At 42.4% G+C, this 25000-nt stretch overlaps 3 protein-coding genes across 6 annotated transcripts in view; 1 reads left to right on the top strand and 2 right to left on the bottom strand.

The window, feature by feature from the left end:
* c5h6orf89 (chromosome 5 C6orf89 homolog) overlaps positions 1-3774 on the bottom strand; it is a 5271-nt gene extending 1497 nt beyond the window's left edge. Inside the window, exons 1-6 of one of the 4 annotated variants that reach the window (XM_034532486.1) lie at positions 3576-3774; positions 2186-2463; positions 1586-1751; positions 1101-1249; positions 665-816; positions 283-418 (exon numbers count right to left, since the gene is read on the bottom strand). In XM_034532486.1, the coding sequence (XP_034388377.1) occupies positions 283-418; positions 665-816; positions 1101-1249; positions 1586-1751; positions 2186-2374 (792 nt within the window). In that variant the 5' untranslated portion in view covers positions 2375-2463; positions 3576-3774. Of the gene's footprint in view, positions 1-182; positions 419-664; positions 817-1100; positions 1250-1585; positions 1752-2185; positions 2464-3275; positions 3555-3575 lie in introns of those variants that run through there. The other 3 variants (XM_034532484.1, XM_034532487.1, XM_034532485.1) reach the window with 3 other exon arrangements.
* Positions 3775-5206: 1432 nt separating this feature from the next.
* On the top strand, positions 5207-12302 carry LOC117730824 (cysteine desulfurase, mitochondrial-like). Its single transcript, XM_034532818.1, has 13 exons — positions 5207-5557; positions 6633-6709; positions 6816-6932; positions 7108-7191; positions 7963-8115; positions 8217-8310; positions 8974-9108; positions 9694-9851; positions 9943-10048; positions 10149-10230; positions 10540-10623; positions 10783-10872; positions 11175-12302. Exons 1-13 carry the CDS (start codon positions 5452-5454, stop codon positions 11236-11238), a joined length of 1350 nt encoding a protein of 449 aa, XP_034388709.1. The 5' UTR covers positions 5207-5451; the 3' UTR covers positions 11239-12302.
* A 323-nt stretch (positions 12303-12625) lies between these two features.
* unm_sa1614 (un-named sa1614) overlaps positions 12626-25000 on the bottom strand; it is an 18758-nt gene continuing 6383 nt past the window's right edge. The window contains exons 6-28 of the mRNA XM_034532781.1: positions 24958-25000; positions 24527-24612; positions 24360-24435; positions 23565-23645; positions 23385-23482; positions 20886-20955; positions 20685-20772; positions 20523-20571; positions 20242-20414; positions 19908-20041; positions 19601-19692; positions 19306-19492; positions 18322-18407; positions 18110-18225; positions 17742-17809; positions 17547-17654; positions 16633-16930; positions 16155-16322; positions 15968-16031; positions 15583-15626; positions 14567-14721; positions 13949-14074; positions 12626-13643 (exon numbers count right to left, since the gene is read on the bottom strand). The exon at positions 24958-25000 is cut by the window's right edge and continues 87 nt beyond it. Of these exons, the coding sequence (XP_034388672.1) occupies positions 13569-13643; positions 13949-14074; positions 14567-14721; positions 15583-15626; positions 15968-16031; positions 16155-16322; positions 16633-16930; positions 17547-17654; positions 17742-17809; positions 18110-18225; positions 18322-18407; positions 19306-19492; positions 19601-19692; positions 19908-20041; positions 20242-20414; positions 20523-20571; positions 20685-20772; positions 20886-20955; positions 23385-23482; positions 23565-23645; positions 24360-24435; positions 24527-24612; positions 24958-25000 (2485 nt within the window). The 3' untranslated portion in view covers positions 12626-13568. The remainder of the gene's footprint in view (positions 13644-13948; positions 14075-14566; positions 14722-15582; positions 15627-15967; positions 16032-16154; positions 16323-16632; positions 16931-17546; positions 17655-17741; positions 17810-18109; positions 18226-18321; positions 18408-19305; positions 19493-19600; positions 19693-19907; positions 20042-20241; positions 20415-20522; positions 20572-20684; positions 20773-20885; positions 20956-23384; positions 23483-23564; positions 23646-24359; positions 24436-24526; positions 24613-24957) is intronic.

Below are 25000 nucleotides of genomic sequence, written 5' to 3' on the forward strand. Positions count from 1 at the left end.
GCATTTCACACATTTTCCAAGATTATATTTGAACACATCATGGTGACGTCCTAATAATTGAGCTGATAAATGATACGATGACATGATGTCAGATCAGTGCTCGGTTACTCGCTGATCCCCAATCCAGCATTTCCGGCCTGAATCAGAATCAAAATAACTCGACCGACATTAACATAGTATACCTTGGTTCTGACTAGTTTTTGGTTTTTGAATCACTCCGGTAACATTAACTCTCTGTTCCGGTCTAGTCTCTGTGTGGGACGTCTGGACATGCGAGCTCACTTTACTCTGGGAGTTTGTGCTGTGGGTGACCAGGCAGCGCTGCACGATGGTCCCAGCACTGTCCAGCAGGGGGCAGAGCTCCGCCTTCGGGAAGAGCCACCTCAACACCTTCTCCCTGGTCCCAGAGCTGAACCTCCTGCACCAACAGCAGTCATTACATGTTATCAAAGAGTCGCTGCACCAACAATTAAACATTCTGCATCCAACGGAACAAACAGAAGATAATCATGTTCTCAGAAATGTAATATATGTGTCTAGAATGACTAAAGATGACTGTTGTTTATTACATATTTTCCTCAAATCCCACTGTGATTATGATGCCGGTCTAGGTTCCTCAGAACCGAAGTGGACCAGTGAAGACCTTGAAGAAAACAATCGGTACCAGAGCAGAGTGAAGTTGGCGGGTCCTTGAGGGAGTCCCAGGTTGTGGTTCGGCAGACCGTCGTCCTCCTCGAGCAGGATGGACATGGAGCCTGAATGGGCCGAGTAGAGCGCCTCAAGCTGCTGCCGCTGGACACTGAGGGACTCCCCACCCTGCAGGGACCAGTACGGGCAATAAGAAACCAGTAATAACAAAAGGATTGGTTAGATGGGGGGGGGGGGACATCATGCTCATCATGACATTGCATTGATAACAAGAGCAAGTCCAACAATAATAAAGTCGTGGTCATAATATAATCTTCTCTTCTCTCCCTTTCAGAAATGTTCACATCCCTGCACGTTTATTTTCTAAAGAAATGAGGTGAAAGTGAAGCATCATAAACCTTAAAGTTCTATCTGATGGACAAAGCCAACCCCAGCTGGGTTTGACCTCTGACCTTTAGCAAGACCAGCTGCGGCCCCCGTCTCAGAGTCACCGACCCTCTGAGGCTCTCGGGGACCTCCAGCACCGAGGAGATCTCCGCACAGCCTGAACAGTTGACCAGATTCTGCCTGAGAGAGCCGGCACTCCACCATTCATGGAAACCTGCAGCGCGCGCGCGCGCACACACACACACACACACACACACACACACACACACACACACACACACACACACACACACACACACACACACACACACACACACACACACACACACACACACACACACACACACACACACACACACACACACACACATTTAAACAAACTACAAGTCTAATTATTTCCACAGCAGGTGTTGGAAAAGCATGGGTTGTATTTACTTGTACACACTCACTCCTATACTTGGGTGATGTTGCTCTGTGATGCAGCCAAGGTGTGTTGCAAAACTGTGTGTGTGTGTGTGTGTGTGTGTGTGTGTGTGTTCATGCTTCAGACCTTGCAGGTTGTACTTCTTGGCGATGGGCAGGGACAGCAGGCGGACGTGGCTGAGGGGGGACGACCAGTTGTAATAGCCCAGGTTGACCAGACCCAGCTGGGGGCCGCTGTGAGGGTACGTGAAGGCCAGGACCACCACCAGCAGGAAGCCCACCGCCACCACAAACTGCAGAGACAACGGGGGACGTCATCCACGCTGTGTCTGACCCTCAAAGCATGTACGCAAACCTGTGTGCTCTACAACAGGCAAGTAAGACATCTGTAATATCTAGAGATTAAATTCAGGGTGATCTGTATCATTTTTTTGATATAATTTGCACCTCTTGTCCATCGCATGATCGCTTCCTGACACGATTTTTAGCCCAACGTTAACAGATCATTCAAAAATAATAGTCATTCTAGTTTGTAATCACGGGGCTGTTTCATTGCTTACTACAAAGAGTATTTCAACAGTGCAAACACAAAGAATATTTTCATACCAAAAAAATTGTTTTTACAATAACGAAGGCATAAAAAGCAACAAAATCCTCATATTTATCGTGTACTTTTACGCGATAAAGGCCTTCAGTGGTTCACCGACTACGTTTTCTGTAACGTTACCTTTATGGTGGCTCTCAGGATGGGGAACTGGGGAGGCTCTCTCCGGGGCTCGTTGGTCTCTAGCACCTGCTTGATGAACCTCTCGATCTCCCTCTCCGACATGCCGTAGCGGTAGCCCGACTGGCGGAGGATGTCGATGCTCTCGGACAGCTTGTCGTAGATGCACGGCTCGCTCGTCGTCGTTCCCATGACGACAGCGGTGGTGGCGGCGGGCGGCCTCTCTCGAGGTCAAACGCGTCGATCTCCGGCTGCTGCGTTCTCCAGGAGCATGGTTTCGCCTGCGGAGTCATCCGAAAATGTTAACCGCCACTCTGCGAGTAAGCCTCACGCAAGAGCCTCTCGTACAAACAGGAATACGAATACGACGATACTTTAGACCAAATATTGATATTACAAAATATTTACACAGTGAGATTTTTTGATAAACGATCAATAATACATACATGCAGTAGGATTTAAACACCGTCGACCTTTGTTCATGACAGTGTGGACATTGTGGAGGAGACAGTATTGGACTCCCAGGAGTCCACAGAGAGACAGAAACAAACTCTCAGGTCTCTAGTTAATGACAGTCACATCTCCACCAGGTGACAACAAGGAATGCTCAAGGCCCTACGTGTAAAGTAAACAATGGACTCCAGAAATATTCAATAGTTTTATCCTCGTCGTGCATCGTTAAGTAGTTATAGCTATATTAAATAACGTGAGCGGTGGAAGAAGTACTCAGATCCTTTACATAAGTAAAAGTAGATATACTACAGTAAAAAAAATACTGCTTCACAATTATTAGAGAATAAAAATGCATCCACAAATATATTGTAGAATACTAAATATTGGTGTGTCCACGGGAGTATTAGATGTGAGGACCGTGTTGTCTTCATGTTCGTCCATGTACTGTGTATGGATCCCATATAATACCGTGTGTGTCACACACCGTATCAGCATATGTTTATACGTGTCATATGTGTGTGTGTGAATAGCAACAGTGTGTCAAATAAATGTAGTGGAGTTAAAATACAATAATTCCATCTCAAGTGTAAGTATAAAGTAGGATAAGTATAAAGTAGCATACCAAGTGAAGTACAAGTACCTGAAACCCTTTCTCGAGTACCGTCACGCGTACTTTACGTTAGTGAACGTTACATTCCACCACCGCCTGACGTAAAACATGCCATCGGTCCGAGCTGCTGAGTTCAAAACAAACGGACATCTGCAACGTCACGATAAAACCCAACGGACGAACCCGATTAGAGTGGGACGACGCGACGTAACGTTCGTGATCCGTTATTAACGATGTCGTGTGGTTATAAAAACGTAAGGACGTAAACACCACAGAGCTGATGAGCTGGAACATGGTAGCTTGTGTTTCGACCGGATGTGAACGCCTCACCTGAAAGGGACATCCGCCTCCGCGTCGGGAGTCTCTTCTTTCTCACGTTACCTCGCGAAAATAAATGTCTTCTTTTTTGTTGTTGTTGTTGTTTTTTAAATAAACTAGCTCGCTAATAGAGGTGCATGGCGACACCAAACAAACATCCCGGATGCAGTTGCTGATTCTTCTTCTTCGTTGGTGTTGTTGATTTTGCAAAGAGGCTCAGTACCGCCACCAACCGGACCGGAGCGTTAAATAAATATTTAAATAAATAAATAAAATACTTCTTGGAAATATTGACAGGTACATAACACAGTGAACATGCACTTTAACTGATATTTCCATTATTTTTCATCTTTTTGTTAAGATATGCAAATAGACAACAACCCCCACCCCACCCACGGGTACACCCACCTAGAGGAACAGGAAAATAAATACATACTTTATATATATTTCTTCTAAACACTGATGTGCATGCTATTTTCCCAAGAGGGACCTGATAATGAGAAGATATATTTCCCCACCGTTCTTGCAGCATCAGCATATATAAATAAATTTAAAAAATATATTGTCTTCCAGTTTCATTGTCACTGTCACTCACTTTTACCCATTTTAAACACTTCAAGAGTAAATGTAATATTATTATATTTTAAAATTATGGTATTGCACTGTGTTTTTGTTTATTGTTATGCACCTTTCATCAAGTCCAATTCCTTGTATGTGTGACATACTTGGTTCAGATTCTGATCCCATGTACACCTGCCATCATGAATGCCTAGGCTTAAGATTCGGGAACTTGTAGGTCGGCACGCGCCTGTGCTGAACTCCGTATCTGCCCATGCGCGGTCCAAATGCCCGGATGTGCCCTCAATTCCGGAGGGAGGGGGGGGGAGGGCAGGGGGAAACCGATTTCGAAATTTGGAATTCTAAAATTTAAATAGCGCATCATAATCGACAATAAGTGACCAGTACGGTGGTGGAGTGCATTAGGCCCCCGCCTACCACACGCACGCCACACCCGGGTTCGAAACCCGGGTGTGGCGTGCTAGGTCTTTCGGCCGGTTCTCATCAGACGTTGTGCAACCCTGGTGCGAACTGTGGCGATGTCAGTTCTCATACGTCACTGGACCCAATGTACCACTTGTGCACGAGTGAGACCGTTGTGTGAGTGTCTGCTATGGCGCTGGTGTTTGCCACGTAGGATTGCCACAATATACTTGGACCTTATAGAGTGGCAGTTTACAAATTTAAAAAATATTTTTTTTTTCTTCCCTCCTTCCTTAGTGTACATTTATATACATTCATCCTAAAATATATATTGTATTAATTTCTATATATTCCTCCCGAAACATCTCCGCCGGTGTCTGTTTTCTGATGGCTTGGTTTAACATGTGTTGACTGTATGGAGTTTACCTGAGTTTACAGACAGCTAAGTCTGGTTAGCGGAAGTCCCGCCCCCTGTTTCCGCCACAGAACAAGCTAAATAAGATATAATACGTTTAAAGATATAATATTTTGTTAATTAAAAAACGTACATTTCCTATTCGTATTAACGCAAACATAGTTTAAAACAAAAACTAGATAGAACATGTATAAACGTTTTACTTTTCTCGAAAGAAAACGTTGATACTCATTATTAAAACACTTTATTTTGAAAGTCCCTATCGGAAGTCTCCGCTGTCAGCGTAACAACCAGGACGTGGGTTTTATAACTTGGATCCAAGGCGGCAACGTTTCTCAAACCAAACCTCGCTCAACAGTGACATTTATACACAAATCGTGAATTAGCGTCTTCGTTTTCTCCCACAGAAACCAGCAGGTTAAACTGGTTTAAACCGGTTAAAACCGGTGAAACGCCAGTGTTGTTGTTACTGGAGGTCAGCCTCGCGTCCACATGCTTTCCTCGGGCAGGACCGTCTCCTCCCGGCTGCTGAGGCCGATTTCAAGGCTCTCTCCCCGGCTGGGCTCTGACGGAAGAGCCGCCAGCTCGAAGCAGCAAGGTAACGGCAGCCGGAGCGAGGTGGTCGGGTCACTTGGAGCCACAGGGCCGTTAGCGTCGAGCTAATCCCGGCGTGACGCAGTTCAGCGCGCGGGCACGGAGCAACTTCTTTAAAAACATATAACCCGATGACGTAACGTGTACAGTTATGACATAACCGTTTGTAAGACCACGTGGAACAAGGAATCCACAATAACAGTAGATTGACACGCACTTAATTCAACACTTATCAGACAGACGTGACTGTTTTAAGCTTTGTTTATATTTTTATGTATTATTAGTATCAGTTATTAATATTATTGCCATTTGTGGTTGCACTATACAGAAGCTTGGCAGTGGTTTTATTCATGTATTATAAGCTTAGTGTTTTGGAGTTCATCAGGTCAACATTTGCTCTGTATTATATATATTTATATTGCTGTGAAACCATCTTTAAACTACTGTGTTCATTCAAGTTCTTGGTCAAATGGCCACATCGTGATTACTTTATAATTTACCTTCACCCGGTACTAATTGTTACTTGACACAGCTCGAACGCATCATACTTTAACTATTTTTTGACTGATCATCGGTAGATCCATAAGAGCACATTTATTTGTCACCTGCCTGATCGTACAACGTCATGAGGCCTTCCCCTTACAGAGTTTAGTTTCCCCAGACAAGCGTTAATGTTGAGCCCTGAGGACCGAAATATATACACGTTTAAGTCACATTAAAGGGTCCACGTGAGATCTTTGACCTCTTGTGCCGTGGAGCCGTTTTTGGAGGAGTGGGTTCCAGTTTTCTTTGTTAAGCGGGTGACTCCATACCAGGCCTGTCAATGCAATCCGACAAAACATGACATCATGCGGTGCGTTTACTGATGGGTCTGAAGGTCGAGTTGAAGGGGGATATTTAGTAACACAGTAAGCTGTTTTTAAGATTGCAGTTTGAGAACCCTGCTGCTCTTCAGACTCCATGGCTCAACCAGGACTGACCCGCCTGTTGTGTGACTCAGTATTCGGACCAGCATCATCCAGATCCGATTAAAACCAGCCGGCTGTCTTTCTGCTGTTGTTTTTCCGTTGCTGCTGCAGAGTTGATAAAGAAACACGACCTTGAGAAAGATGAGCTCCGCCCCCTCTACATGGACTTCCAGGCCACCACGCCCATGGTAACCGATTCCAGCAATGTTGTCATTGGTACCAGCTGACGTCAGAGGGTTAGTACACTCACTTGTACATATACACTTACTCTTGTGTGTGTGTGTGTGTGTGTAGGACCCCCGGGTGCTGGATGCCATGTTGCCCTACCAGGTGAATTACTACGGTAACCCTCACTCCAGAACACACGCCTACGGCTGGGAGAGCGAGAGCGCCATGGAGTTGGCCAGAAAGGTAGACAGTTTAAAAATATATATACACTTTTTTATTTACTTATTAAAAATAGTTTGTATATGTTTGTACATAGTTTTAATGTTCAAACTATTGGTGGACTTTTTCATATAAAATTGTAAAGATTGTACAATTTGATGTGTCCTTGGTCATCATTTCATTCTCTCTCTCTGAGCAGCAGGTGGCTGATCTGATTGGAGCAGATCCCAGAGAGATCATCTTCACCAGCGGAGCCACCGAGTCCAACAACATGGCGATCAAGGTCTCACTCTGCTCCTCCTCTTCGTCACCTCCTCTTCGTCACACCTACCCTTCCCTTTCTGTGCCGGCGCTAATCAGTCACATGTCTGGCCGATGTTCTCTCTATTGTCTCTTTACGCTGTTGTTTATTGCCTCGTACATTTACTTCCTAGTTTGTTAGCTTCCTCCATTTATTTCAGGACTGTGTTCAGCACCAACGTCATTTAACACCTACAGACTTTATTTATCAGGACGTCTCAAAAGTAACTTACTTAGGGGAGGAAGAAACAAAGTGATGTTTTGGTGAGACTAGGCTGACTAAAAAACAAAAAATTACTAGAATATACAAAGTTTTCATTAACTAAAACAATTACAAACAATCAATAAATGCCCAGACCTGTCAACTAACACTTTACTAAAACACAGGATGAGGTTGACTTAATATGATTACAAACTAAAACTAAATAGACAAAATATAAAAACTAGCTTGCAAAATTAACTCGACTGTCAACACAGTTATTTTGGGTCATTGGCCTGAATTTAGGAGTCAAAGTCCACCCGAGTTCACACATTGACTTCAATCGTGTGACCAAATCTACTGATCGCAGCAAATTCATTGGAACGATTTGAATTCACTGCAAAATGTTGCACTTTTTAAACTAAATGTGGCGTGACCTTGAGAACCCACCAAGAGCAGAAGGAGAACGCAGTGGAACTACAGAGATAAACGACCCCACGTCACAGAGCTAGAACCCAGTTTGTGGTCTCTGTCGTGACCCCGTCTCTCCTGCAGGGCGTGGCCCGGTTCTACCAGACCAAGAAGCGCCACGTGATCACCACGCAGACGGAGCACAAATGTGTGCTGGACTCGTGTCGAGTTCTGGAGTCTGAAGGATTCAGTGTCACCTACCTGCCAGTCCTGCCCAACGGCCTGCTGGACCTGGAGGTACGCATGTCGAACGTACAGAGTGAACACTTACAGCATGTACAGAGGTCATTGTGTGTAGTAAAGTGTGTATTAATGTGTGTGTGCGTGTGTGTTTTCAGCTGTTGGAGGCCTCCATCCGTCCTGACACCTCTCTGATTTCCGTGATGACCGTCAACAATGAGATCGGAGTCAAGCAGCCCATCAAGGAGATTGGTAACCAGGGCAACACAAAACTCTTTACTTACTCCACTCGTTAGGGAAAAACAAACAAATTTCCGAACTTAAGTCCGAGTTCATGAGCTCCAAACATTTTAACGGTGGCACCAGCTCAAGTAGTTCTGTAAACATGTTAAATAAAGTGCATAACATAACATACGTGGGGGCAATTACATACATATCCTCTGTGCCACATTGCCAAGCACGTGTACAGGGTTAGATAACTTTATAATTAACAACTACGTATCGGTTTGTCGGCGTCATGTTTTTTGTAACAACGTTACATTTTCATCTGCAGTTGAAGATGTAACGTTGTTGTGCTTTATTGTGGTTGTCTCACCTATTCATAAGGCTTTGTCCTAGCTTATTGTGTTGTTTGGTTATCGAGGTGAACTATTTAACCTCTTCGCTAAACTCTGATTGTTAGTTTGGACTTCACGCCAGCGTAACTAAGATGAATCTTACGTTTCCGTGGTGAAACCAAACCTGGAGAAAGCTTTAGTTTAAAACAAACTAGTTTCACTTTGCACCCTAACTACGTTTAGCTGGCGGCTGATTTCTGCACCACGTCCACGGTGCTTCATCCATAAAGCAGAGCACCGTGACCACTGCAGTCTCCGATCAAAGCTATTGATTGATCTTTACTCTTTCTGTCCACAGGTCAGATCTGTCGCTCTAAAGGAGTCTTCCTCCACACTGACGCCGCTCAGGCTGTCGGAAAGATTCCCGTCGACGTGGCAGACTGGAAGGTTGACCTGATGTCCATCAGCGGCCACAAGCTCTACGGACCTAAAGGTAAACCGTTTAGAAACCGCACATTTCACACATGTGGCTGTTAAGAGTGCTGCAACTTACAAAATTGCATGCAACTTTATTTCCAAAAGAAACATCAACTGGAACCCGAAACAGTTGAAGTTGCGATTTGAAATACGAAAAAGCTGAAACTGCATTTAACTGAAGAAGGCAACTTTGTTTTTCCTTTATTTGGCCCACAATCAAAACAGTCTGTCACCCTGCCCCAAAACAACTTGTTAAGCCTTAAGCAGTTTAAAAGAAAGGTGACGTGTCACCACGGAGCAGCGGAGTGGTTGTTTGAAGACTTAAATTAGACTACATTTTATTTATTTTTGTTCATCCCTGTTCTTATATATATATTGTTTTGTGTGTCTATTCAATTTGTTGTCTGTAAAGTGTTGGGCGCTACTATGACAACACATTTCCCCTTAATAAAGTATCTATCTCAAAATTAAAATGTCGTCGTAATTTCAGTTGAATGTAAAACTGTTCTGGTAAGAGATGTAAAGTGTTGTCAGCATGTATTGGTTCACCAGACAGGGGTCGAGTTGTGAGGTCATGCTGTGTGTGTGTGTGTGTGTACAGGTGTGGGTGCTTTGTACGTGCGTCGCCGGCCGCGAGTGCGCTTGGAGCCGCTGCAGAACGGGGGCGGGCAGGAGAGGGGGCTGCGCTCCGGCACCGTGCCCACCCCTCTGGCTGTTGGGCTGGGAGCCGCCTGCAGCATCGCACAGCAGGAGATGGAGGTAAAACAAACGCACACCCAAACACCCTGAGACTCAACAAATACAGACAACCTTCCTGGGACTAAGTGTGTGTGTGTGTGTGTGTGTGCAGTACGATCATGACAGAGTGTCCATGCTGGCTAATCGTCTGGTCCAGAAGATCACGTCTGAGCTTCCTGATGTCATCATGAACGGAGACGCAGTACAACGCTACGCTGGTACACACACACACACACACACACACACGCTGAATGTCACAGGTTTCTACTGCAGCAGAAGAGGCCGATGGGCTTATCGGACTGCTTGTGTGCTCCTCAGGTTGTGTCAACTTGTCCTTTGCGTATGTGGAGGGGGAGAGTCTGCTGATGGCGCTGAAGGACGTCGCTCTGTCATCTGGGAGGTCAGACACACACTTAAAAAAATAAAAACAGGCCTGAAGTTTTAGTTTGAGCCGGTGCTAAACTATGTTTACAAATATAACAGTTTTGTCACTATTGACCTTTCACGTGGTTGGATTGTTATTCAACATTATTCCACCGACTGCGAGTTATGAAACATGTAAACGATGCACAATTTAATAAGATAATAACAAATGTTGAATTCCCTTTGCAAATGATTCATGAGACGGTGTATTGTGCGTGCACGTTGGCTCCCCTGGGAGTTCTTTTCTTGCATATGAACGATGTGTGTTTGTGTGCACACAACACAGCGCATGTACGTCAGCGTCTCTGGAGCCGTCATACGTCCTCCGAGCGATCGGAACAGATGAAGACCTGGCTCACTCGTCCATCAGGTACACCGACATCCTCCCTTCAAGCCTGATTACGTTCATTAAGTTTAACGTTGTTGGTCATTTTAGTGAAGAACAATCTCTTGATGATATATTTATAATGTTGAAGATGATTGAGTTGTACAAATATTACGACTAAAGTTCTAATATGTTGTGTGTTAGGTTTGGTATTGGCAGGTTCACCACAGAAGCGGAGATCGACTACACGGCAGAGAAATGCATCACGCAGGTCAGCCGGCTCCGAGAGATGAGGTGAGTTCAGCTGGACCCAAAATTAGATTATTTTCTAACTCCGATCTTATTTCGGTGTCGTTGTCTACGATTTCTGTCCGTAATGTTTTTTTAGATCTCAGATATTAACTTGGTGGGTAACATGTTGTTGTTATTGATAGAAATGATGATGGACTAAGTGAAGTGAAGTCACTTTATCTGTCAATGTAATGCGTTTATAAATGGTAATGGAATGATGGGATGCCCGATAACCTGTCTCCTTGTCTCCTTGTCTCCTTGTCTCCTTGTCTCCTTGTCTCCTTGTCTCCTTGTCTCTCTCTCAGTCCTCTGTGGGAGATGGTTCAAGAGGGCATCGATCTGAAGAGCATCAAGTGGACGCAGCACTAGACTCCTCCCACTTCCCGTTTACTTCCTTATTGACGATGATGACGGACATAGGTTCCCAGGAAACGCTGTGGATGTACTAGCTTTACCTTCCTGTCGACAAACAAACAAACAAACAAACACGCACAAACTTCCTGTCCGACTTGAAGTCTGTTTGTAGCTCCGCGTCTCCGTAGAAGCGCCCCTCTTGTTGCTCTGCGAGGAGCTTGTTGATCGCAGGTTGTTGCATGTCGTGCTGTGACACCGTGGTCCTGTAACATCATGAAGTGCTTTATGACACGAAACTGGGAAACCTGCAGGGGAAAATATATTTACTGAGGCAGCAACAAAGCGGTGTACTGCCAGGGGAAAGTCCTAATCACACAACTAGAATAGAATAAGAAGCTGCTGCAGGATTAGCGTAAACATATTGAAAGTAAGTCTAAGTCCGAGTGGGACTCTCGTCACTTCATTGTGAACGCAGTACATTTGTCTCTGTCGGTATCTCGTAGGAATGATGGCTCCATTCTTCCAGTAATTTATTCGGCCCGTACTGGACTGTTGTTGATGGGTTTTGATCTCAAGTTAAGCTCAAAGATCTACGCTGGGGATCGGTGGGCAGTTACATCTCACAAATGTGGTCGAGGTTTCCTGATATGAATCGATGGTGGCTGGTCCGAACAGATTGAAAAGCCCGGCTGCATCGACTCCTCCTGGCTGCATCTCCCCCCCCCAACAAATCTGTCTCCATGGTGACAAAAATGATTTAGATGCAGCTGTTGGAAAGTTTTTTTAGACCATCCAACAAGCGCTTTGTGTGAAGCAGACCACGGCCTCTATAAATAAAGCAGAACGACTGCCGGTCAGAGCTTAACCCGGTTTGTCTGGAACAAAATCCAAAGTCGTGCTCATTAGATTCTCTGCAGTCTGGAAATGTTGAGATAATTTCCGTTATGCAGGAAGTTGCAGATTAAAAATGAAATCAAGCAATCGTGAAGTGTGTTCAGTTATTATAACTTTAATTCTGCTCATCATGTTTAAACTTTGACTGTTGATTAAAAGAGAAAGAAATTACATTTTCACTTAAACAACCTGCTGATCATCGATTGATTGATTCCTTCATTCACGAAACCTGCTGTGATATTTGACACAAACACGAACCGCCGTCACTTTGAATGGAATAAAAAACGATTTAACTAAATTGAAGGCGTTTTCTTTCTTTTTTAAATAAAACACTCTGGAGGTAAATGTTGAAACAATCAAACCCAGATGAGAAAACCTCTGCTAAAAAATATTGATGTCTATAAAAGTAAAAAGTTCCTCATGGCAGTGTTTTTGCCGTCACATTCAGCTCAGTTTCAAGTGTAACATTATTACTTATTTTTCTTTAGATACTAAAATTATTCCGTGTTGTTATCGCCGCAAATCAATTTTTTTTTCTATCATGAAACTTCTCGTTATGTTGCTACAACAAACATTTCTTGCTTTAACAAGATACATTTAGTAAAAACAAGAAAAAAGAATTGCAAGGTGATAAGTTACATTTTTTTTGTAAAGACGGTATTTGGAACACAGTGATAACAAGAACATGTGTCAATGTAGCACAAAATGCTATCATGGGAAAAATATCTCGTTGAATGAGAAACAGCAGCTACATTACTCACATTGCTTACTCAGAGGCTCAATATCTTTAAGGCAGCTGGGAGCATCACCTGTGTCCCATCTCAGGCTCCGCCTCCTCTGATGCCACCTGAGTGGCTGGTATTTATCCTTTGGTATCCCACAATGCTTTGTGCTGTGGTCACTTGATGGACCATGTTAGCCCCGCCCCTCCAAGGTGGCGGAGCCTGAGATGGGACAGAAGTGCTGATCGATCTCCACCAGATCAATAACATTGAATACATTGCAATAAATTAGAACAGAAGAAAATCCTTTTTTCACTTGAGCTTCAAAATAAAAGTACATTGAATTGTTTTATTTTGAAATGTCTCCACTGGAGTGAGTGCTCTTAATAAAATATTATATTTAATTAAAAATAAATAAATAAAAGTTTTGTCAACATCAGACTTGAATTGTCGGCGATCGGTTTGTGCGAGGCGGTAGCCATGGCAACGTTGTCAAATGACCCGCGGGACACAAAGATCTTGTCTGGTCATTTGTAACGTTTCCATGGTAACGTAAGAAACACTGTGTCTGGACCGTTGATCACGTGACCTCACGGGACGCTGGATCTGATCAGGACCAGATCAGTCCAGTCCTGGGTGGAGGGGTCCTGAGCTCCAGGTTCTGGTTTTCCAGGCTTACTGATGTGGTCTGGATCTGTACTGGTCCAGGGTCTGCACCGGTGGTCCATGTCAGTCTGAGAGCAACTGGACGAAGGAAGACGGAAAGAGACCTCTCTGGTCCGGTTCTTCCTCTATGTAGCCGTGCTACACACACACACACACACACACACACACACTTATATTTTTACTGAACATTTAGAGGAATTTAAACAGACACAATAAATGTTCATTTTAAATCAGATTCGGATTTAGTTTTAGACTTGACAAAAATATCTTTTGATTTAAGTCACATTTTGGTCAAATATTTATGGTGTATTTTTTTACTTTTATCCCTTTTTCCTCAAAGCCTTCTTCGTCACCTTTGTAAGCACCGTTACCTGTTACCTGCATTTGCTCCGCAGCCTGTTCGAGTGGGAGCACCAATCAGAGTGCAGGACGAGGATACGTACCCACCAATCACTGTCCTCCTGTGCCACGACCACCAGCACCTGACCCTCAAAGAAGCTCAGCTCATCGTGGTGGTCGGCCTGGCAGTCGTACATCGCCTCCACCCGGCGGCTCGTCGCCCCCCGAGGCTGATGGACATAAGCAAATACTTTGTATATATATATATATATATACATATATATATATATATATATATATATATATATATATATACACACACACACATATATACATATATATATATATATATATATATATATATATACATATACTTATACATATATATATATATATATACATATATATCAAAAAGCAATACATTATCTACATAGAAATGGAAAACCAATATAAAAAAAGCTATAAATATTGAAAAAAAGGATAAATATGAATAAATATGAATATGAATAATTATTAGAAAATGGGTTACATTTCTGAAGAAAGGCTCACTGTTGAAGCGACTGTAACTCGGAGGCTGCAGAGATGTAAATGCTTTACAAGGTGCTGCTCGCTACCTGGTTGGATGTCAGACGGTTGCCAAGGTGCAGGTGGAGTGTTGCTATGGGGTTTCAACGGTAACTTGAGGTTAGTTAAATGGAGTTAGACGTGTTTGAAGGGCTCACCAATGATCGGCGAGGAAGCGGCTGAGGGGCGGGGCGCCGGCTGTCATTCTCAAAGCTTTGAGAGCGCTGACTGGTGGGAGACCCGTTGGGCGGGGCTTTGCTAGCGGGGTGCAGGAAGTGGGAGGAGCAACCGTCACTGTCTGCTCTCCGAAAACCTCAAAGAGAAAGAGACATGTAAACATATTGTGTATGCATGTCAATGTTATTTAAAGTATTCAGTAGAGGAACAGCAACATTATTATTTATTTAAATCAAACCAGAATAACTTTCAGCAAAACAAAGTGTTACATCTAGAAAGTTATTTTATAACTTTCTATATATATAGAAAGTTATTTTCTCTACAATGTATATATATATATACATTGTAGAGAAATATATAGAAAGTTATTTTCTCTCTCTCGCTCTCTCTCTCTCTATATATATATATATATATATATATATATATATATATATATATATATATATATATATATATATATACTGTGTGTATATATATATATATGAAACCAGATATATTTGCTTAAAAGAACAGAAGAAAAAGAAAATGTAATAACAATATTGTAGGACTGCAAAGAAATATACTGAATAAACAACTAACATTATTTAAACTAATGTTATTTACACAATCGATTCTTCTACAATTAACTTTATAAGATTAATTAATGATTTAGTCTGTAATATGCCAGACTAGATGATCATCATAGTTTCTCAAGGTCAAAGGTTATATGTTAAAAATGTATATATATATGATACAAGACCAAGAAAAATGGTTTATCACATAGTTGGCAATTTATTTTTTCTATTAATTTCGTTGCCGCCCTTAAATAAAGTATTACAAAGTATTACTTACATAGAACAAAACTTTTTTTGTTTTAAGTATCAAACTAGAATTTACCAATCGAAACTTCCTCGGAGCCCGTTCTCCCCCAGTTTAAAGCCCACAGTGAGCTATAGATCGTGTGTGTGTGTGTGTGTGTGTGAGTGTGTGTGTGTGTGTGTGTGAGCCAACTAGGTACCTCGTTCTGGTCGTTCATTCAGCGAGCTGAGAGGAGATGATGGACTGGAGAGACAGAGAGACGAGAAGAAGAGAAGAAGAGAAGAAGAGAGGGAGCATGTTTATTATCTCAATCTGAACTCTCTGACCTGCAGTTCATCGTCCGTCCACCAGAGGTCCGTACCGTCTCAGCTAAAGAAGTTTCAGCTTCAACACACTGAAATGTTGTATTTACAAACTGCAACTGAACAATTACACTCATTGTGCCTCTAACTCTTATCTTGTGTTTGTTTTTGTTTTTTAATTTGGGAGACAAATACATTTTTTATATAATGTTGTTCAAACCTCCTTTAGCGATAGATAGCGACTCAAGAGACATCTTTGATCAGTGTGTCTCAGATACTCACACACACTTCTTAAAGGAGGAGTCTGGGCCGCTGTAGATCCTGGGACTGGTTGGCAACCCGTAATCTACATACACTTACAAACACACACACACACACACACACACACACACACACACACACACTCTTAGTCAACACCACAGCAGCACGTTGACAGATTAATTGCGGCGTGTCTCTCAGACGTTATTACCGTGCTTGCTGGACTCGGAGCAGCTCCTCTTGTGTCGGACGGCGATGGGAGGAGGAGGCGTTGACTTTCTGTTTCCCATCAGGGGGAAGAAGACCTCCCCGTCCTCCTCCTCTTCCTCCCCACCGCCTTCCCCCCCATCGGGAGGCGGAGGGGGAGGAACGTTGGGAGCTGGAGGACGAAAGACGGTAGAGATGGAGGAGTGATTTTAGTTTTCAGGACCTGGTCCTTATTATTTTAGTTGTCTTTATTTATTTAGCCCAGTTATAACAACAAGATAACTATTTTTTTCTCCTAATATAATGCTGTAAAAATGTACATTTTACATGTGAAACATTATAGTACAGATTAATACAACCTTCTTCTTTACTAGCGACGGTTATTATTTAAATAATCCTTATTTCTACCATTATGTGAACGGCAGCTCATTTGGGAGTTTCAGGTCTAACAGCATAATTCATAAATCTGAGCCTGAGCTCACCTTTGACCCTGGGGGGCAGCGGAGGCGCAGGTGAGGACGGAGGAGGAGGAGGGGGGCTGGAGGCGCAGCCGGCGGGCCGGCTATGGAGCTCCATGGCCATGGCGAGCCTCCTCCCGACACTGAGCAGACCTCCTCCTCCTCCTCCTCCTCCTCCTCCTCCTCCAGCTACTCCGGAGCAGGAGGAAGGGGCAACGGAGGAGGAGGCAGACTGACTGAAGCTGAAGGCACGGGAGGTGAAGGAGAAGGAGGAGGTGAAGGAGGAGGACGAGATGGAGCGCTCCTTCTTCACCGGACCGCTCTGAAAGGAGAAGCGAGAAAGAGTCGCATCACTAAACTAAAACTATTGTTATAATTATTATTGTTGCAGGAAAAGGTTTGAAGGTTTCGACCTCAAAACTACATTTTGGTAATCAGAATACTTTATTAAATGTGTTCGTTACAGTTGATCTTTTATATAAGAATGAAGAAATATGGGAAGAAAACTATAACATTTTAATTAAATGTAAAACATGTAAAACATACATATAGACAATACTACTCAAAGAAGCCAAAATAAAATATGTACTCAACTATAAAAATGAATTACATATGTATAAAAATACCATAACCATCCTAAAAAATCCTTAAAAAAATGAATGGTCGAGTATTTTTTCATTTGATTGTGAGATCTGAGACATTAGAACAAAAACAAATTAAAACAGTAATAATAATAACAATTAGAAGAAACAATGCAGGATGCTTCTTGACTGATGTAAAAATAGAAAATATATACTTTAGATTGAATATTCATACTCATGATTTTCATTCAAAATAGGAAAAACTATTGAATTCATTAGCGGAGCTTTGCTTTCCATCCTTGAGCAAAGAAGGAATGAAGCGAAATAAACCGTCAGGCTGTCGGTTGCCACGGTTACCTTGTCGTCAAAGTCCTCGTCGCTGTCGTACAGGTCGTCGTGGCGAAGCCGCCACTCGTACTCCACGTGGACGTGATGGTCAAACTGGTTGGACTGGGCTTTCTGCAGCTGCTCAAACACAACAGTCACAGTTAAGTGAGTCTTTTTTTCGACGTCAACGGTCACATGACGAGTGGTCGGCGGGGAGGAGCTCACCAGCGCCTCACACTGGCCGTGCTTCAGCCTGCGGCTCACGTCCAGAGCGGTCTCGCCCAACTCGTTCTCTGTTCACACACACACACACACACACACGCACACACAAGCGATTATAATATTACTGAATGTCAAAACCATCAGCAGGAGAAATTACTGTGGGCTTCTACATTTGTGAGAGAAGACATTTATTTTTTTTTATTCTAAAAATGTCCATAACTTTACATAAAAGTCCTCCATTTTTTTTTTTTTTTACTTTTCAAATTTCTCAAAATGTCTTTAACAGAAATGTTCTCACTTTCTAAATAGTTGATGGGACCTCACGTTGTACCATGTACAATCGTGTGTGTGTGTGTGTGTGTGTGCATTACTCATGTGCGTGTTGGCCCTGGCTCTCAGCAGCAGCCTCACACAGTCGCTCTTGTTGTGCAGGCAGCTGTAGTGCAGCGCCGTGTTTCCTGCTGATGTCTGCGCGTCCACATCGGAGCTGAGGACAAACAAACAAACAAACAAACGCACACAAATACGTTGACACACACACGCGAGACAACGTCACTCATAAACGTTGTCGGAGCACACTCACCAGTTCTGAGCCAAGAAGTCCAGGATGTGCAGCGACGTCCTGTCGGCCAATAGGACGGCTAGATGGAGCGCCGTCTCTCCTCTTTCCTGTTGGCATAGAAACGAACTGCTGGGTGTGTGTGTTCATGAGTGTGCGTTAACTTGTATATGTGTGTACCTATATGTGTACGTACCTGTGTATGTGTGTACCAGTGTGTATCTATATATGCATCTGTATACGTGTGTGTATCTGTATGTGTGTACATGTGAGTGTGTGTATCTGTGTGTACCTGTCTGTGTGCCTCTATGTATGTACATGGGTGTACCTGTATGTGTGTACATGTGTACATGTGTGTACCTGTACATGTGTGTACATGTGTGCGTGTACATGGGTCTACCTGTACATGTGTGTACCTGTATGTGTGTACCTGTACATGTGTGTACCTGTATATGTGTGTACCTGTATGTGTGTACATGTACATGTGTGTACCTGTACATGTGTGTACCTGTATGTGTGTACCTGTACATGGGTCTACCTGTACATGTGTGTACCTGTATGTGTGTACATTTGTACATGTGTGTACCTGTACGTGTGTACCTGTATGTGTGTACATTTGTGTACCTGTACATGTGTGTACCTGTATGTGTGTACATGTGTGTACCTGTACATGTGTGTACCTGTATGTGTGTACATGGGTCTACCTGTACATGTGTGTACCTGTACATGTGTGTACCTGTATGTGTGTACATGTGTCTACCTGTACATGTGTGTACATGTATGTGTGTACATTTGTACATGGGTCTACCTGTATATGTGTGTACCTGTATGTGTGTACATGTGTACATGGGTCTACCTGTACATGTGTGTACCTGTATGTGTGTACATTTGTACATGGGTCTACCTGTATATGTGTGTACCTGTATGTGTGTACATGTGTACATGGGTCTACCTGTACATGTGTGTACCTGTATGTGTGTACATTAGTCTACCTGTACATGTGTGTACCTGTATGTGTGCATGCAGCGGCTGGCTCAGCTCCGTCCTCTGAGCGTACAGTTGAATCAGGCTGTAGATGTCGCAGCTCTTTGTCGCCTCCTGCAGGTTGAGTCGCAGCGCCGCAGCCGAGCTGTGGCTCCGCCTCACGAAATAAACTTCCTGGTACTTTGACAGGATGAAGTCTTTACGCTCCCCCCTGCAAACACAACAAATATACAGTATTCTTTACTAGAATAGCAAAACCCGTGTGTGTGTGTGTGTGTGTGTGTGTGTGTGTACGTGTGTGTGTGTGTGTGTGTCTTACATGTGGCTGTGTTGGGAGGGCTTCAGTGACGGACTCAGCAGGTTCGCCTCCAGTATTTCATTAAAACCAGAGTTACCAACGTTTCTGGCCAACTGGGAGAGAAAGAAGACGCAACAGAATAAAGTCTTTAAAGCCTTTTAAGAAATTAATTTAACCTAAAAATTCAGAACTGAAAAGTGACAAGTGGCTTAAGAGGGTAACTGAGGGAAATCCAACTTCTTCCAACTCCTGTGTGTGTGTGTCACTAACGGCAGGTAGACGCTGTCTGCGGGAGGGGTTAGCTCGTTAGCTAACGGGATGGACCTACCAGCAGGTCTGAGGTCCCCAGACTGTCCAGACTCAGAGACTGGATCCTGGAGACGTGGACCCCCATCTCCCTGTGGATCCCTGAACACTCGATACAGGTCAGGATGCCCAGGTTGGTCGAGAGCCATCCAGGATCTACAGAGAGCGAGAGAGAGAATTCAAATTCACTGTTGCATCCATTAGATGAGTTTCACAGACAGACACAACTTTGTTTACTGGCGTATTTCAGCCACAGTTTATATATATATATATATATATATATATATATATATATATATATATATATATATATATATATATATATCCAATATATGATGCATTAATTGATTGATCACCCGGAGCGCCGCAATCACAGCAGCTGCCGTTTCCTGGCAACCGTCTGATGTCATCAGTGATGGCCCGGGTCAGGTCCTCCACGCCGCTCTCGCAGCCCCCTCCCCCTCTCCTCCCCCCGTCCAGAGCCACGCTGAGGGCCTCCTGCTTACTGTTGCTGAGCACTGAGATCCAGCTGAGCACACAGACAAGCACGCTCTCAGTACTTAAGACGTGTAAGGTCGTTAGGGGTTAAGGGTTAAAGGTTAAGGGTTTAGGGGTTAAGGGTTTATTTGTGACTCACGCCACACACTCGGCCTCATCCTCTGCCAGGAAGTGGTAGGTCCGATTATCTGCAGGGCAAAGTGTTTGTGTTATAATTTATGCATAGATATTTGTTGTCTGTATTTATGTGTATAGTCTGTGTGTGTGTGTGCGTGTGTGTGTGTGTGTGTGTGTATCTTACGAGAGATGAGGTCGAAGCACTTCTTGTCCTCAACACTGGGTTTAACCTGGCAGGTGAGCAGGTTCAGTCTGGTAGGAGGTTTATTAGGCTGAGAGAGAGAATCAAGATTATAAATGATTATAACTTTAATGTTAGAGGTCAGAGGTTACAGCTAATCACACACACACACACACACACACACACACACACAGGTGAACTCACAGTGGCGTGTGCGATCGTCATGTAACAGTTGTGAACTGAACATTTCCTCTTCTGCCACATTTTCCTCAAACTGAAACACAAACCAACACACAGGTTTACTACAGTACTAATACTACAGTAGTACTAATACTACAGTACTAATACTACAGTACTAATACTACAGTAGTACTAATACTACAGTACTACTACTACAGTACTAATACTACAGTACTAATACTACAGTACTAATACTACAATACTAATACTACAGTAGTACTAATACTACAGTACTAATACTACAGTACTAATACTACTACTACAGTACTAATACTACAGTACTACTACTACAGTACTAATACTACAGTACTACTACTACTACTACTACAGTACTACTACTACAGTACTACTACTACAGTACTAATACTACAGTACTAATACTACAGTACTAATACTACAGTAGTACTAATACTACAGTACTACTACTACTACTACTACAGTACTACTACTACAGTACTACTACAGTACTAATACTACAGTACTACTACTACAGTACTAATACTACTACTACAGTACTAATACTACAGTACTACTACTACAGTACTAATACTACAGTACTACTACTACTACTACAGTACTACTACTACAGTACTAATACTACAGTACTACTACTACAGTACTACTACTACAGTACTATTACTACTACAGTACTATTACTACAGTACTACTACTACTACAGTACTACTACTACTACTACAGTACTATTACTACAGTACTACTACTACTACAGTACTACTACTACTACAGTACTACTACTACAGTACTAATACTACAGTACTACTACAGTACTATTACTACAGTACTACTACTACTACAGTACTAATACTACAGTACTATTACTACAGTACTACTACTACTACAGTACTAATACTACAGTACTACTACTACTACAGTACTACTACTACTACAATACTACTACTACTACAGTACTACTACTACAGTACTAATACTACAGTACTACTACTACAGTACTACTACTACAGTACTAATACTACTACTACAGTACTACTACTACAGTACTACTACTACTACAGTACTAATACTACAGTACTAATACTACTACAGTACTACAGTACTACTACAGTACTACTACTACAGTACTACTACTACTACTACAGTACTAATACTACTACAGTACTACTACAGTACTAATACTACAGTACTAATACTACAGTACTACTACTACAGTACTAATACTACTACAGTACTACTACAGTACTAATACTACAGTACTAATACTACAGTACTACTACTACTACAGTACTACTACTACAGTACTAATACTACTACAGTACTACTACAGTACTAATACTACAGTACTACTACTACAGTACTAATACTACAGTACTAATACTACAGTACTACTACTACTACAGTACTACTACTACTACAGTACTAATACTACTACAGTACTACAGTACTAATACTACTACAGTACTACTACTACTACAGTACTATTACTACAGTACTACTACTACTACAGTACTACTACTACTACAGTACTATTACTACAGTACTACTACTACTACAGTACTACTACTACTACAGTACTACTACTACAGTACTAATACTACAGTACTACTACAGTACTATTACTACAGTACTACTACTACAGTACTACTACTACAGTACTACTACTACTAATACTACAGTACTACTACTACTACAATACTACTACTACTACAGTACTACTACTACAGTACTAATACTACAGTACTACTACTACAGTACTACTACAGTACTACTACTACAGTACTACTACTACAGTACTAATACTACTACTACAGTACTACTACTACAGTACTACTACTACTACTACTACTACAGTACTAATACTACAGTACTAATACTACTACTACAGTACTAATACTACAGTACTACAGTACTACTACAGTACTACTACTACTACTACAGTACTACTACTACAGTACTACTACTACAGTACTACTACTACTACTACAGTACTAATACTACTACAGTACTACTACAGTACTAATACTACAGTACTAATACTACAGTACTACTACTACTACAGTACTACTACTACAGTACTAATACTACTACAGTACTACTACAGTACTAATACTACAGTACTACTACTACAGTACTAATACTACAGTACTACTACAGTACTACTACTACTACAGTACTACTACTACAGTACTAATACTACAGTACTACTACTACTACAGTACTAATACTACTACTACAGTACTACTACTACAGTACTACTACTACAGTACTAATACTACAGTACTACTACTACTACAGTACTAATACTACTACTACAGTACTAACACTACAGTACTACTACTACAGTACTAATACTACTACTACAGTACTAATACTACAGTACTAATACTACAGTACTAATACTACTACTGCAGTACTAATACTACAGTACTAATACTACAGTATGACTCCTGAGTGTGTACATTACTGTGTTTTATTGGATCTTTTTACCCGTCACTCTTCTTGTAGAGGAATCCGGTTCTTTCGGTCCCGTACTGTTTGTCTCCGAGCAGCTGATGCATACTGTACACCTGCTTAGGCAACGAGTCCTACACACACACACACACACACACACACACACATTTACTACCAGTACAACAGTATCACGTGTTCTCTGTTGGTGTCTCTGACCTGATCTGTGTTCACGACCGGCCTCAGCTGATCTCTGAGGGTCACGAGCTGCTTCTTCTCCTCCTCCTGGCGCTGCTTCACCTGCAGACAAGCAGCAGCTCACCTGAGCCAGGTGTGTCTTCACTAGTCCAGACTAACCAGCTGTTGTCAGGCTTTAGTGATCCTGTTCATTCTCACACTGCGACGGTCGTCTGGTTTTCACAATCGGTTTCATCTTTAGATTAAATGTGTCTCTTATTTTGAAATAAAGGGCAGCATGAGTATGCAGGTAGTAAACCACTCCAGTGAAAGTCCTGCATGCAACAAGTTACTTAAGTATAAGTACATAAGTATTAGAAACAGAGTAAAAGTAACAGTAAAAGTATTCATTTAGCAGAATTACTAATTATAGCTACTAATGCACTAATGACAACATTATTTAAATGTTATTTACTTTATTATTTACACCTTTTTTATACCTGCTGTTAGCTTGTGAATTTCACCAATGGATCAATAAAGTTTGATCTTTATAGATTATATATAGATATATAGATATTTTTTTGAAGTCAGGAGATTTTAACTGAGTTCATGTCGTTATTGTTATTATCGTAATAGATAAGATAACAACTTTATTATTAGGGAAATTGCTTTTTAATGTGTCTATTGATTAGTTGTTTCAAGGATAACCATCACTTTTAACATATGTAGGTATTTAACTCTTTGTTGCGATTATTTAATAGTGAAGGTCAGCACCGACAGCCGACTCGCCCCCCGGAGGCCGCGGGGAGAATTACAGACGCGACATTAAAGTCGTACCGTGTTCAGAACTCCATTCAGCTCCTCCATGTACTGCTTCAACCTCTGAGTGGTGGACACACACTCCTGCAGGAAACTACACACACACACACGACCATGTCAGTTTACTGCACGTAGGCGTGTGTGTGTGTGTGCGTGTGTGCGTGTGTGTGTGTGTGTGTTCTTACTTGTTGTGGCTGTGGTAGTGTTTGATGAGGTTCTGCAGAAGGTCGACTCCTCTCTTCGTCTTTATCTCGTTGACCTTAATCAGATACTGACAGAGAGGGGAGTGTATTCATTGAACCGAGAGAGGGAGAGGAAGAGGATGAGGAAGAAGAAGAAGAAGTCGGACGATGAGGAGCACAAAGAACAGGATGGAGAAGAAGTAGAAGAAGGAGGAGGAGGTGGAAGAAGAAGAAGAAGAGGAAGACGAGGAGAAGAAAAAGACAAGGATGGAGGAGGGAGAATGGGGAAGACAAAACCAAAGAGGGGAGGAAGGAGAAAAACATGAGGAGGAGGAGCAGTCAGAAGAGGAGGAGGAGAAAGACGATGACTGAGGAGTGAAGATGATGAAGAAGCAGGAAGAGGTGGGGTCAAAGATGGAGGCGGAGTCACTGACCTCGCACATGCTCAGTTGGAAGGAGCGTCTCTCCTTCTCGAGG

This window comes from Cyclopterus lumpus, chromosome 5 (assembly GCF_009769545.1).
Source record: "Cyclopterus lumpus isolate fCycLum1 chromosome 5, fCycLum1.pri, whole genome shotgun sequence".
In the NCBI taxonomy this organism is placed as follows: Eukaryota; Metazoa; Chordata; class Actinopteri; order Perciformes; family Cyclopteridae; genus Cyclopterus; species Cyclopterus lumpus.